The 15,209-nt window shown below is 43.3% G+C and overlaps 1 protein-coding gene across 3 annotated transcripts in view; it reads right to left on the reverse strand.

The window, feature by feature from the left end:
- The window catches only part of ndst3 (N-deacetylase/N-sulfotransferase (heparan glucosaminyl) 3), an 87,206-nt gene that overhangs the window by 25,540 nt on the left and 46,457 nt on the right, over window positions 1–15,209 (reverse strand). The window contains exons 1-2 of one of the 3 annotated variants that reach the window (XM_058639612.1): window positions 11,586–11,808; window positions 8,514–9,798 (exon numbers count right to left, since the gene is read on the reverse strand). In XM_058639612.1, coding sequence (XP_058495595.1) covers window positions 8,514–9,512 — 999 coding nt within the window. In that variant the 5' untranslated portion in view covers window positions 9,513–9,798; window positions 11,586–11,808. Of the gene's footprint in view, window positions 1–8,513; window positions 9,799–11,585; window positions 11,809–15,209 lie in introns of those variants that run through there. The other 2 variants (XM_058639614.1, XM_058639613.1) reach the window with 2 other exon arrangements.

The following is a 15,209-nucleotide window of genomic DNA, read 5'->3' on the forward strand; positions in this document are numbered from 1 at the left end:
ACGTTTTCTGTTCCACAATTTCACCATATACTATATACTATAAAGTACACATAAGCTGCAGGTTATATAGCTACCATTTAAACATGAGTATAGAAAGGTACATTTTCAGACAGTCCGTTAATCCCAGTTAATCTAATGTTAGAAAGGTGTGGAAGCGGGGAGTTTTCAAATAGAGTTGTTCCGATTCCGATACCGGTATCGGAAATGCCTCCGATACTGCCGAAAATGTGGGTATCGGTATCGGCGAGTACTGGAGTCCATGCACCGATCCGATACCACGTTATTTAATAGAGCTCCGTTAGCTCTGACACAGTTCTTCTTCGCCGCTCTTGAAACAGTTGCGCTGTGCTGTTTTAGAGGCGTGAAGAAGAACGGATCACCCGACACCTGTAGACAAGGAGCTAACGTTAGCTCATCATGTCGACGGTTTGGCAGTATTTACCAGTTAGCTCTGTTAGCGTTGTTAGCTGCGCTAGCTCCGTTAGCGCGTCTAACGTCAAACTGGAGCGGCCCGTTTATTAAACGAAAAGAGCAGCGCTACAACTAACCAGCGTACCTGTGTCCTGCGTATGTATGCCTCTGTTTTTAAAGTTTAACGTTACTTCAGAGACTCATTTTAACAATCTGGAGTCGAGTAAAAATGATGTCACGCGCGTCCTTTCCCGGTCAGTCGTCATGGAAACATGAAGCTCTGCCAGTGCTGCGGTGTTTGGACCAGAGTGAAAACAAACGTACAAGCTGAAAAACTAAATAACATATCACTGGTAAAAATAAATGATGTCCATTTGCTGTATTCGTTCATGTTTTACAGAGGGTTTAACCTATATATATATATATATATATGTTTATTTCGGTCATGTCAGTTAGATCACTCATCATCACACATCATCTTAGTGTAGTTTAAACAATACACATAACCAAAAGGGAAAGCCGGAGAAGCAAAAGCTTATCTAGTCCCGTCCCCATTACCCACAGAATACATATTTTCATCATACAATACATCATTTTTCTTTTTCTTATGACATTTTGACAAAAACATGTTTCAGCATCAGGTAGCACTCAGAGATGCAGTCTAGCTCTAGACAGTCAATCAGACTCCATGTATGTCAGCTGTTGTTTGGTTACATTTGCTTCCACTGCCGTATCCTCACGGTGTCTACAGATTTCTGTCTCTGACCTTTGTCATACTTTCCTCCTGGGTCATTCTGTATCGATTAATGGTCATCTCTACATACTTCTTTTTAAATACACTCCGTTTTGCTGATTTTTTCATCTCCTCATCCAGATTATTCCACTGTCTGACACCCGTGACTGATACGGTAAAGGATTTGGTGATGATAATCATATCACAGTCATGCAGGCGTAGTATGATATATATTTTTTTATAACACACTGGTATCGGTATCGGTACTCGGTATCGGCCGATACCCACAGCACAAGTATCGGAATCGGTATCGGGAGGGAAAAAATGGTATCGGAACATCTCTATTTTCAAAGCTCTTCAGCCACCTCACAAAGATGACGACGTCAGGACCTTTCAGATTTAGTAGCGCAAACTCAATATGTTATCTTGCCTACTCGGTGTGAGCGATTCTCCAGACAAATTACAGCTTCCTTGTAAGTTATTGTTTCAGGCAATAGGGTTTCATAGGCTGCTGCCATAGCACAGGATTTTCAGATAAACATGATCTGCATCCAGATAGAGGTAATCTGTGTCCACACCAATATGCCTATAAATGTATGTCACATGACCATTTGTCACATCAGCCAAGTCTGGCAGCGATTTAACTTCCACTGTCCACTGAAGAGCAGCTGTCCATCAATTTGGCTGTTGCTTCCATTTTAAGTGACTTGCTACACGGAGCTCGTCCGGGCAAAAGTCGTTAGACACCATTACTAGATAGCCATCGCTCCTGGAACATGTTATCTGTTGCTCTGCATACTTCATCCAGATCATGGAAATGAATGTGAGGAACTGCGTCATTGTTTCCAACGGTCTCCATTTTTGTCCGTCTATAATAAAACGCAGCGCTGAGCCAGCAGTATTTTAAATGCCAGCGTGACGTGGACAACATGTGCATTCTGGAGCCAAATGTATGCATTTTGTATATGAAACCAACAGTGTAGATGTAGCCTTAGTGTTAAATCTATAAATTATTACCACACCACTATACCACAACCACAGAAGCGATAATGGGATGTTTTGTTGACACTCAATTGAACCACAAATTCAACACTGTGCGGGGGACATGATGTTAGTTTGCTGTCATCAAAAGTGAGGTCTACGATATAAGACCACTAATATCGATCACCATCAGGTAGAGGAAGAACTGTAGGTAAAATATGAACCCAGAAATTAAAAAGGAGTCGACATCTAGGACAGAAACATATGTCAGAACCATGACTTTGATCTAGGATACTGGATACTGAGCCCAAGGCTGAACATATGGTTTAAAAATGGGGCATAAAAACGACCTCACAAGAAAGACGGTGGATTTAGATTAACAGTAGCATGTGAGATCTTGACAAGCCTAGTGCTGAAGGTAAACACACACTGGGATTAGCCATTAGTAATAGCCTTTTTATGGGCTATTTATGTGTCCAATCCCACAGCTGCCTAGTGTCAGAAGTACTGCCAGTTTGTTTCTATGTGAAGGCGACAGCATGTGAGTGTAAATTTGTTATGTCCCTGCGTGTGTGTGGGGTAAGAAGTGGAAGAAGTGCCAGCTAGATGTTGGGGTTCAAACAGATGGAAGACAGGCATCTGGGCAGCTGGCATTCACTGCCTTTTACACACCCTCTACACCATCCACCTCTCCTCCCTATCCCCATTCTGTCATTCTTGCCTTTGTTTTCTTTTTCTTTTCTCTTTTCAGCACTAAGCCAGGCTACGAGACCTAAAATAACAAAAGTGATGATGAAAGAACTAATTTGTACAAGGGATTTTATACGGACAGATGGTAAGGTAGGTTTAGAGGAACAAGGAAATTAGGCATGTTTAAGAGGGTTTAGACTGTGTATAAAAGCAGGTCACAGTTTTTGAATTCTACAGGAGTGTCTGTATTTATTTGTGCATGGGTGTCAGTGCACGTATGAACACGAGACCAATAACTTTAACTGGGTCAGGCACAGGGTTGGGAGTAACGCCTTACAAAAGTAACAACAGTAGAGGAATACATTCATTTTTGTGGTAACAATGTAATGTCATTTTTGTAAAATAATGCTTTTACAACAACATGTAAATTCATGTCACAAAAATAAAGTAGTCCTTGTTTTGGTTGTGTGCCACTGCAGATAGGAGGCTCATATGGCTTAGATCACGGATAGAGACAGAATGTGTCACTGCGTCCGTGTGAAACGATGTCACTAATCATTTCTCACATCTCTAACCAAGTAGTTATTATTGCAAAAAACTCAACCAAAGTGCCTTCTAAAATAGACGTAACCTATTACTTTTAAACACAAGTAACAAATTATATGTAATATACTGTATATATATCCGTCACTGGTCAGATATCTTTATTTGGCGAGCAGAAGAAGCAGGTTGCCAGTCGATGCCAGTCTTTGCTTCCACTTTCCTTTTGTGTCTCACTTCCATCCGTGCTCGTCACATTTGAGTCACCACAGCTTTTGGAGCATTTTTTACAAAATCATCTCTTCACTTGCGTTTACAGATCCAAGGTGCTTGTGATTGCTTTGGCATTGCTATGCTTACAATAAATTCTACTTTGGCAGCTCTTCAAGGGTTTTGAGCCTCAGTGATTGCGGAGACCGCAAAACCAGTCTCGTTTTTGTGAAATAAAAACGAGTGCCTCATTTTCAGATTTAATTTGGAGTAAAAACCTAGGAGTGCTTACAAAAAAGATATTGAGATAATTCTCTTTTTGACAGATGTTTTCTTTAGGTTAGTCATTACAGTGACACTGCAATGCAATATCATTGTTCTGCTCTCTTGTATATTATTTGTCTCTCTAACAACTCAACTTTTCCTACCCTGCAGGGTTGACTATGATATAATTTCACTTGTTCAGATCGGATGAGACAAGCACATATCAGGAAGCACCATGCTGAAAGTAATATCCTCTCCTCCTCTGCCGTCCTATAGATAGGTTATTCCATTCTTATTCTATTCTTCTTTCCTACCTGCAACTGTCATTTAAAAAAAAACAACACACCAGTGCAGCCTCCAAGCATGAGAATGATGACTTGATCATCAGTAAAGTCAGTAAATGACGGGAAGCTTCTCTGTCACCTTTCTAAAGAGCCACCACTCTCAACCTAGCACTAATTACTTAATACCCATACCATATTAAGAGTGCCAGCCTTTGCCATGTGAATTATGCCGTGTGACAAATTAAAAGAAGGAGACTGCGTAGCTATTTCTCTCGTGACAAAAGGTCTTTTTCTTCTTTTCTCCAATTACTGCGAGACGCAGCTGTTTGTATCTTTCCTTCATTACTTTGGTAATAGCATTCAGCAAAGTAATAAACAGATATGGAGTGAGCTCAGTTCCACTGACTTAATATACATCACAATATACTAAGCTTAAAGTTTAACTCTAAGTAGAACTGCACAATAAACACTGCTCAACCCCAAAAAAACATTCAGGGAAGTCCGAATGTTGCCATTATTCAAGTTATAAACCAAGGTGATCACCAAAAGACGAAAAAAGCTTTCGCCAGGACATTAATGCTGAAGCGCAATCATGCAGTTCTGTATGAAAATAACTACCTTGTAGGTGGATACAATATTAAACAAGCTTTACTGTATGTTCCCTCCTCAAGGCAAAATAGCATATTATAGCTTATTACATGAAAGTAGTGATTATTTGACTTGCCAAATTAAAAAAAATAGTTTCTTTGGAAAAGCATGTTTTAATATCATTTACCAATTATTATGGTATAATGGATGGACTGCCACAATATTAAAAAGGCAAAGTGTGGGGAAATTCCTCCAAAATGACGACAAAAACATAACAAGACAATCTAACTTGAGCTTTCACAACTATGTAGGGAGAATTTGCACTTAACGTGTACGTAACACATGCATATGCATGTGCTATTTCACCTTAGATGACACCACTTAGGAAAACACCACGGGAAGGAAAAGAATACAAATGGGTTGCGCGAGAGAGGGGTTTGGGAAGGAATACAAATAGGCCGGAGATAGTGACCAATGACTCAACCAAGGAGGGGTGAGGTGGAAGGTGAGCGGAGGAGGAAGACAGGGAGAATGACGGTGGCAATGAAGAGGGATCTGAGACCCCCCCCCATGACCACTTCAAGCCGGAGGAGCGCAGCAAACCTACACACGAATTAAAAAACACAAGCACCAACGCAAGCACGTCATTGATGGGAGTTTTTGACAGGCATCATCCCTCATTTTGAGAAATTCCATCCGTTGGGTGCCTCCCTGTGAATCATTTTAATAGAGGAAATACAGCTGTGTGTGTGTGTGTGTGAGTATGCGTGCAGACACGAGATGGTGTAGGTATTGTTTGTCACCAGATGAACTCATAGGGTGAGTCTAATGAAGAGTGCAGAGAGAAGGAGGGTGGCATTTTAATTGGCCTCACTCTCTCCCGCTCTCTGGATCTCTCTCTTCTCCTCTCAGCAAGAACAGGAGATTGAATGTAGGCTTTTTAGAAGTAAGAGGGGATTTATAACTGTGGCAGTGTAAGTGCCATGTCTTACTAATTGGTAAATAACACATCCTGTTACATACGTTGACGCAGTGTTGCACATACGCTATGCTTGAAGCATGATAGGATAGGAGAGGATTAACATTCATCTAGTCTTTGCTAATAATCAGTCATGTGTCATATGTCAGACCGGGCTCCCAAAGTTGAACCTAATGTTTAATTGCTTAAAGCTATGAAGCTGTCATCTTTTACTTTGTGGAAAGTAACTTCCCGCGCTCATAATTTCGTCATTCTGTGAATCTTTTTAATGACATGAAAGGACATCTTTTAAGCTGTCACCTTCACTCACGGTGAAAGTACAGTACATTTGACACGTGGTCATCTAATATGAGTCATCCTTTCAACAGCTTTTCACTGACGACTTGGTGGAGGGGAAAGACTCTCTGAAATCTCACTACCTAGAAACTAAACAGCCCCTGCATCACGACAAAAGACACTATTAAGTTAAGAAGAGTAAAATGATGTGGTTTTGATGCCCGTGCATGGTGCCCGTGCACATAAATCAAGCCCTCTTCAAACTGTAATCTGAAAACTCTAAATGAGGCTCTTCATTTCTAAGTGCAGGGCTGTTGCAAATCACCATGTTCCTGCTCCTGCACCTTCCCCATTCCCCTTGAGCATTTTGTTTCTCAGAAATCACAACGTTTGCTGCAAGCTCTTCCCCCCCCCCAAACACCATACTCCAACCTTCCCTCTTCTCACCCTCAAAATCCTTTCCTCTCTGTGATTGCCAACTGTCCTGGAGGAGAAGAAATATGAAGGAGGAATATGGAGGTGTTAGTGTGTCAAATGGCATCACTCTCTTTTAATGCCCCTCTCTCGATATGTCTCTCCATCTGGGCCTCTTTGCCACACTTCCATCCACATCTCCTTGTCCTTCTGTTATGGCACTGGTTCACCCTCATGTATATTTATGCCATGAAGCAGAAGAGTCAGACAGATTTAAAATGAAAACTCAAACAAGAGAGTACATGTGTGCTCATTTTGTGAACCCACATGTGCACGGGTGAGTGTGAATTGTGTGAGTGTGTGAATATACACTCTTTTATCCTTTTTGGATACAAGTAAGTGTATTCAAATGCAAGGATGGAATTGCTCTCCACTTGACCACCCGCCGCACTCCTGTTTTCTCAGCTTCACTTTCAGCCACAGACGACCGCTTTGTCTCTGTCTCATGGGACAGGTGTCAGCCACTGATGGAAAGTGACATTCTAATCTAAAGTGCTGAATCAGAAAAAACACACACACACACACACACACACACACACAAACATGTCCATCCCGTGACTACGGTGACACGGGCAGATGCCACTGGTCTCAGCTCATGCATGTCACCACACAGCAGGATGGCCTGATTGAAGCTGCAGTGGGAGAAAGTAACCAAAGATCGCTCTTCTTCCCTCTTATAAGAAATGTTTACATGCATATGAGTGGGTGCACATACGCCTGTGTTAAGTGTACGTGTGTGTGTGTGTGTGTGCATGTTTGCTCATGCAAGTGTGTGTTGAAACAATGGATGTCTTGAGAGGCGGGCTGCACGGCTGACTCTCCTTTAGTTTCTCTAAGAGGAGGAACGTGGGAAAAGAGGAATAAGTGCATTCATCTTTTCACTGGCTCATTCACAACCTCTTTCTCTCTCTCAGCCTCCCTTTTCTCTCTCTTCCACCTCACTTCTTTGCTCCCTTAAATGGCCTCTTTACTTCTGGCTAAAGCTCCATTTGAGGTAAACACTCTTTCGCACACATATCACAACACATATGCATTTGGCAAACAACACAGAGACATTACACACCCCCCCACCCACACACAAAAGCTGTCTGAAATGCCCCTTCATGGCGACAACCCTTCAAACTACACTACTTTCCTTTTTTTTAATTTACTGTGCAAAAAGTAAACATATTTTATTGTCAACAAGCACACGCACACCTTCACTTGGTGTTATCACAATACTTTAAGGAAGATTTTGATGCAATACTCAAGTTAATATTACCAAGGCCACTACATTCAGAAAATGAATGAAACAACAGGTGACCGCGAATGGTAGAGAGAAACTTGCCTTCAATACATTTTATCAGTTTTTACTAATCAGAAATCCTCCGGCAAGGAGGGAGAGTGCTTTATTGCACTCGTGTAAAGTGCAGGCTTCTAAACCACTATGAACTACCAGCTGTTTTATTCATGAATTTCATGATCAACAATATAGTTCTATGCTCAGTTCAGGTCAGAGCTTTATTGTCCCTCAAGGGGAAATTGGTTAATTCATGTTATGTGTCTTGGGTCACACGGCAGCGTTGTGGCGAGCACTGTTCCCTTGCAGCGAAAAAGAGAGTATGTGCCTCAATTGTTAAAATTATTATTATATATTATTAATATATTACATATAATACAGCATTTCATAAGTTTTTATAGGGTACCTATGTGGCAGACATATGTGCTCTACTGTGTGCATGAATTATTACTGAAAAAAGATACATGTCATTGATTATCAATACTGACTGGAGCATTCCTAAGTGTTCAGAGCAGCTCAGAACAAAGCAGAGCAGTGATAAAATAAAAGTCAGAATTTAGGGTTAGGAAATAGGAAAGGACTGAGTTTAGGGTTGGGATAAATATCCAGGTTAGGCTTAGTGGATATACAATTACTGTATAAAGTAAATAGTTTTCTTGTCAGTGACTGCTTAGTACCGGCTTGATGCTTTTCAGAATTAATAGCAAAATCACACCTTACTAAAATAACACTACTGATGTGATCATTCTCCCTACCCCACACTCTCTCTAAAGCACAACATCACACACCCATCACTCCCAGTACCTTCACATCCTTGGCGTTCATGCGTGTCCCTTCCTTCCCGACGAAAATGTCATCTATATCCACCAGTATGTGCCGGTCCAGACCCAAAGTAAGCTTCCTGTCAGTGAGGTAGGAGATGGCATCCACCAAGATGAGTCTGTGGAGCCAGTAGCCCAATCCCTGACCAAATAGTACCCTCCGTACCCCATCAAACAGTCCCATGTCCTGAACTACGGTGGTTTGGAGGCCTAAACCGAAGCCCAGCCCTGGATTATCACCACTCCCTGCCCCAGTTCCCTCCTTGGACCTTGCATGCAGCACAGCCTGGTACGTCGAGTGATTGGAGGAGAAGGACGTCCATTCCTCCCCAGGTAAGGCCCCTCGATCCATGCCAGGCTTTGTAATGTGGAGCAGGGGAGAGCTAGACACCACACAGCAGTCCCAGAGTGCCTGGTTGGTCCGTAACACCAGCGGGAGACCTCTGAGTTTAAGAAGAGGTGGGGAGTTCTCAGTGGAGCGGTAGAAACCTATGATGCCCACTCTAAACTCGGTACAATATTGATGTAACAGCTGTCTGTTCCATGTGTCTGCATGTGCATACTTTAACAGATTCTCATAAATGATGAGTGAATATCGTCCACGGCCCTTTTCTGTCAGTGGCGGAAGGTCGCCCTTCCCCGAGGCAATCTCCATGCGGAACTGGAAGTGTGCTGACTCCAATATAGCTACAATGTCCTGACCCAGCTGTGAGTACTGGGACTCCACCATTACGAGAACCACTGGATCAGTGTGGACATGTGTGTGAGGGGGGTTAGGTGGGTATGGGTAAGGGAGTTGGCGATACGGAGACATGGAGAGGGGCTGGGAGCACGCGGGTTCAGGAGATTGTCCGAGCTGCATGGAAGGAGAGGAGTTCGTAAAGAGAAAGTAAGCAGAGAGGAGGAGGGAGAGGAGACAGCAGGAGGCCAGCAGGAGCAAGAGCCGGCGTAAGTGGCGACGAAATCGCACGGCCACCGTCATCGCAAACTGGTGAGGTGCTTTGCGTAGGAGTAGGAGATGTCTTTTTTTAGTTTGCGGAAGCCGAGCAACAGTGTCTGTACAGGTTCCCGGAGGTTGACAAGCCCAAAGGGTGTCGGAGAAAGCAGCAAAGCCACTCAGGAGGGTGTCATGTCACCATGGCAGATGGAGAGGAAAGCTGCGCCGGATGTCGGGGAACAAAGGTCTTCATTGAGGTTACGCAGTCGACTCTTTTCCCAATTCACCCACAGGGATCACTTGAAGATATGGAGCGAGTGATGATTAATGTCTGCAGATAAAGAGAACAAGGAGAAAAGAAAGAGTGAAACCTGTTGGTTGTTGGGCGAGGTTGAATAATGTACATTTGTTCTCTGCCAGTATGCTTGCGTGCGTGCATGTGTGTGTGTGTGTGTGTGTGTGTGTGTGTGTGTGTGTGTGTGTGTGTGTCTAGGTTGTACCACCCTGGGGAACCTAAGGGCGCAGCTGGTAACTACAGAGATGATTGAAAACAAGTTGCATCCTTGGGGCTTATCCAACCTCTGGCACACACAAACAAATACACACACTCTCACACACACACAGTGACATCACAGTTAAAAGCACAAACACAACGCAAAAGTCAATCCACACAAATAAACAACAGCTGGTTGTGCGTTCATATGGCAATGTGCAGAGATAGACGGGAGCTCAGCTCATCAGTGCCGTAAAGCTCTACAAAGAATTACTCTAATTGTGCCATATTCTGTGCACTTCTGTTCAATTGCTGAGCCTATTCAGCTGTAATACCACTAAATTAGAGTTGGAATCCTTTTGCCAGGGGCACTAATCTAGGGAGAGCCCAGGACAGTACAGAGGAAACGGCAAGTGAGAGAAAACTACAAGACTGAAAGCGACAGATAGAGAGAGTACAGAGAGGAACAAAATATAATGAATTACAGAACGGAAGAGCCAAAAAAGACCAGGATTAGCATCTTAATGTATGTGCCGGGAGTGAGGAAGAAGAAAAGATCCTACAGCATCCCTCTCTCTATCCGTGCCACTATGACCCTTCTGTCTCGCTCCATTTTCTTACTACATCATAATCTTTTTTCATTCTGTCTGTTTAAATATCAATTATTTTCCTCACATTCTCCATCCTTCTCTCCTTGTCCCTCGCCTTTAGAGAACACAAGCAAAGAGAAGGTCATAGTGATGGAACTTCAGTCATATTCCATATATGCGCTAATGGAAAATGAGAAGGAGGAGGAAACTGGCTCTTAGCAATTTCATTCATACCTGTTGAAACACAAATGCAGTATAAAACGCATGCCATCGTGATTGGTACAGTGATAAGAAAGCAAACTGCTAAATACCTTCTGATGTGATTTTACTTGTTCTATTGCACAACGTGAAGAGTTTTGTCTCATGTGGCCAGAAGATTTTCACCCACTGCCTCATAAAAGGTTGTAAAAGGGGTTCAGAGGGATTGATACAATTTTTAGCCAAGAAAATATTAATTAAATACTGCATCTGGCAGACAAGAAGAGTGTTGGTTGAACCTGTTGTGCCACAGGAGGGCGCTGGCACTGATTAAACGAGATTTCACATGGAAGTTTTGCCTCTTACTAGAATAACTGTAGAATTATAAATCAGCTAGTCTTGTGTCATGATTTTTTTTTTTGTAAAATGTGAAAAAAGTTGTTGAACCATGAATGCTTCACATCCAAATATAAAAATAAAGATATAAAATCAGCAATTCAATGTCATTGTTATGTTTTTGTTTGTTTGCTTTTGTCCAAAATAGCCTAAGTGTTTTTTCTGACTGCTAATTGTTTCTGTGTTAATTAAAAAAAAATATATATATATATATCTATATATACAGTATATATATACCCGCTTAAAATTAGGTTAAGAAGTCTCCTGGTGTTAACCATGGGATAAACGTTTCAACGTTTCATAAACGTGGGATAAAAGAAAACTGTTTCGTTAAACCTCCGGTGAAAATGCACACGAGCAGCAGATGATCACAGATAGTTTAACATCCTCGTGCCGCCAAAGTTTACGTTACGGAGGAAAAACACCGACTCGACCACTTACCGTTAACCGAGGATGAGGCGCCGCCGCGCGCGCAAGAGGCGTGACAGGAGAGCGGTGGATGTGACGCTGCTTCGGGTGGGTCCGGGGCTCCGGTCTCGGTGGCGCGCCACTCCCGTGTGTTTTGGATGCTGAAGCTCTGTTCCATCTCTCTCTCTCTCTCTCTCTCTCTCTATTAGAGAGGCAGGGGCGGCCAGGCGGAATGATCCGCTCTCCTCCCCCCTTTCACCATTCTTCCCTTCTCTACTCCAGTCGCCCCCCCCCGCTGTCTTCTACCTCCCTCCCTCCCTCCCTATCTCTCTCTCTCCCTCAAAATCCACTTGTCCCTTTATCTCTGCTCTTTAAGGTGGAGATTTAGCGGCGAGTAAACGGAGGAGCACCGGTATCAGGATGCCTGATAACGAACCGCCGCCGTGCGTAAACGCACCGATTTAAGAGTGCCTACACAAGTGGAGGCGATCGAGGGAGAGGGAGGGAGAGACGAGGAGAGACAGAAGGGGGGTGGAGGGGGGGGGGGGGGGCGTTTCGGTTTGACTGACACAAACAGCCTTTTTGCCTGGCATCAGTGATCACGGGCCGGTAAAAGCTTAGGGACCGTTAGTTGTTGTTAGCCGGATGAGGGTACGCACTGGTACAAGTTAATGGTGCGCCTTGCTGATTCACTCCAGCTCCTTGCTTGCACATGTTTAATTTGTGCTCAAGGATATAAAGACGACGAGGAAGAGGAGGAGGATGAGGAGGAACACTGAAACTGGTGGTGGTTTAAAAATACCAGTAATGACAATGAATACAACACATTTCAGACTCTGCCTGCATCGGCCTGTCAATCACAGTGTTTTAACTTGATTAGATGTTCCCCTTTATGCCTTGCAACGACTTCATCAATCTCCATAACCTATTTGCACTGACACATACTCACTCACACACATCTTATTGGAGCTGGTGGGCCTCTCATTCACATTGTAATGGCCCTACAATGGAGCTTATTTTGTGTGTGTGTGTGTGTGTGTGTGTGTATTAAAGAGAAAAACTATGAAGAAACCAAACAAACCACAGAGAGAAGACCAACACACAGGTGTGCGCTATGTCCATGGCAGGTTCTGTTGATAATGCAGATGCATACCTACATATGTACATAATGACCACAGAGCAAAAAAAGAAAAGAAAACCGCATTTGCATACTGTATGACCCTTTTAGTTATACTGCACTTAGTGTGAGGAATTTAAACATTCCTAGGGCATATTCTGACTGGAAATGTCCTTATTTGCAGCACTTGGTGGAATGACTAAGCAGCGGTGCCGAGAAACAGAGCTTCAATGAAATCTATAAAAGCCAGAATATTGTACCTTAAAGAATGGAATCCACAGATAATGAAGGTTTGAATTGGAGTGGGATTGTGTTTGTATGTAAATCAGTGTCAGTGGGTGAGGTGTAATTATAGAGACTGTTCACCCATTTCCTCCAAATTACAAGCTAAGAACCACTTCTGCTGGAAACAATAAGCCAGAAATAAAAAACTAGACAGCTGCGCATAGGCTTCAATAAAGTTTTCAGTGCGTATGCATGCGTGTGCGCGCTACACCACAAGTACTGAAGCAGGTGTTTGCCACTGGTGTATCTGCCTTTACAAACATTTGTGAAATAAATGAGTCAGTCTAAACAGTTCACTAAACTGTTAGTGAGGCACTGTAAAAGGATGCCGTCTTTTCATCAAGTCAGTTTGGAGTGATGTTAAGCACGCTGCTACTGGCCTCTGGAGCAGTGGAAATGTGTTTTGAGGCGAGACGAATCACACATCTCTATCTGCCAGCCTAATGGACAAGAACTGCTTCTGGCCAATGCCAGGAGAATGTTACCTGCTTGACTTCATTGGGCCAGCAGTAACATGGAGGAGGGATAATGAGGTATGAGTTTGTTTATCTGGTGTTGTCGTTGTTTATCTTGGCCTGGTTTACACTGGACGCATGGCACGTCGTGATCGCGCGTGTGTGTGTGTGTGTGTGTGTGCACTGTAGTTTCTGATTTATCGCATGATTTTGATGGACAAAGAAAGACCATCTGGCCTTGACCTGATATAATTCTAAGCTATGTAGGGGTCTCCTGTAGATTTAGGCTCCACCTTCTCCACATACTGCTGCTAAAATATAGTTTCCAAAATATAATGTGTGTGTTTTTTCAGTTTCAGCCCCGACACTAAAACTACTTTGGTGTCAGTTGTATGTTATATTGCTGTCTTTTCTCAATCTTTTCTCTGTCTATATTTACTGGGAACCCGTCACACAAGAAAAAATAGGTGAGACTCCGAAACTCCAGTGTGAACACTCTTAAGCTGATAACACACACCATGCATCAGGGAAATCTTAATATTTCAGCTTAACAAGACATTCTGAACAATTCTATGCCTCATGCGTTGTGGGAACAATTTGAGGAAGGCCCTTTTTTGTTCCAGGATAATAGTGACCCAGTGCACAAGGTCCATAAAGGCATGGTTAGGTGATTTTGGTGTGGGAAGACTTGAGTGGCTGACTTCAAGCCCATTGAACACCTTTTGGATGAACCAGAACGGAGATTGCGAGCCAGGCTCTCTCGTCCATGATCAGTGTCTGACCTTATAAAATGCTCTAATGGATGAATGGGCTAAAATTCCCACAGACACACTCTAAAATCGTGCAGAGAGCTTAAACTCTTCCCAGATGATTGGAAGCTGTAATAGCTGCAACTCCTTATTATTGCATGTAGATTTAGAGTCCGATGCCATAAAAGCTCCTGAAGGTGTAGGTGGTCCATTATTTCTGTTCATATAGTGTAATTTTGGACTCTCATTGTGACAACCAACGGAACGATACTGTCTGAGAAAGCTACGGGCGTATGAGTGTACACGCGCAGGCATGCGCTCACTGTAATACATTCACAAAAGCAGTATATAAAACTCATGTACTGTCAGAAAGGCGGTGGTGCAAATACACGAAGCGCACACATTGGCAAGCAAGTGCGGAGACACAAGCAAGCCCACATTAGACTCAACACACACACACACACACACACAGATGTTCACACAGGCACACAACGTGAGCATACACACAACAAAGGACAGGAGATGTGAGAAAGTGTCAGAGCTGCCATGTTCAACTAGCACCCTGACTGTTAAACAGAGGAGAGCATGAGACAAATGAGGGGGAGCAAGAGAGAGGCACAGAGTGGGAGATGGAAAATGCTTGTTGTCTTCATCAGAGGCTTTTGTTAAGTGAGAGATAAGAGAGGCGGAGCGACCGATTCCCCCTCTACTCTCTCCCTGTTGAGAGCTAAATGGTGGCTCTGTGAGTCTAGAGGCCTGAAGAGAGCAAATGGAGCTCGAGTGTAAAAACAGGAAAAGACATTATCATCACGATGCACTGCATCATCCCAGGAGTCAGGGCACTGTTCACAGTTCCTCTCTAATTAAAAACAAAACACTGGGCAGACTGTTACGTACTCGTACTGCAAAGCACAGACAGTGATATGCTCCTCTCCTGGCTGCTTCCACAAAGATCTCTTGCTTAAACCAGCAGCTCTCGAAGATGCATCGGCTCTTTGCCTCCGACAGTGTAGACAACAGCGTGGTCGTGCTTTGCTAAGGTGTGCTGGCT

The sequence above is a fragment of the Solea solea genome, chromosome 10 (genome assembly GCF_958295425.1).
Source record: "Solea solea chromosome 10, fSolSol10.1, whole genome shotgun sequence".
Taxonomy (NCBI): domain Eukaryota; kingdom Metazoa; phylum Chordata; class Actinopteri; order Pleuronectiformes; family Soleidae; genus Solea; species Solea solea.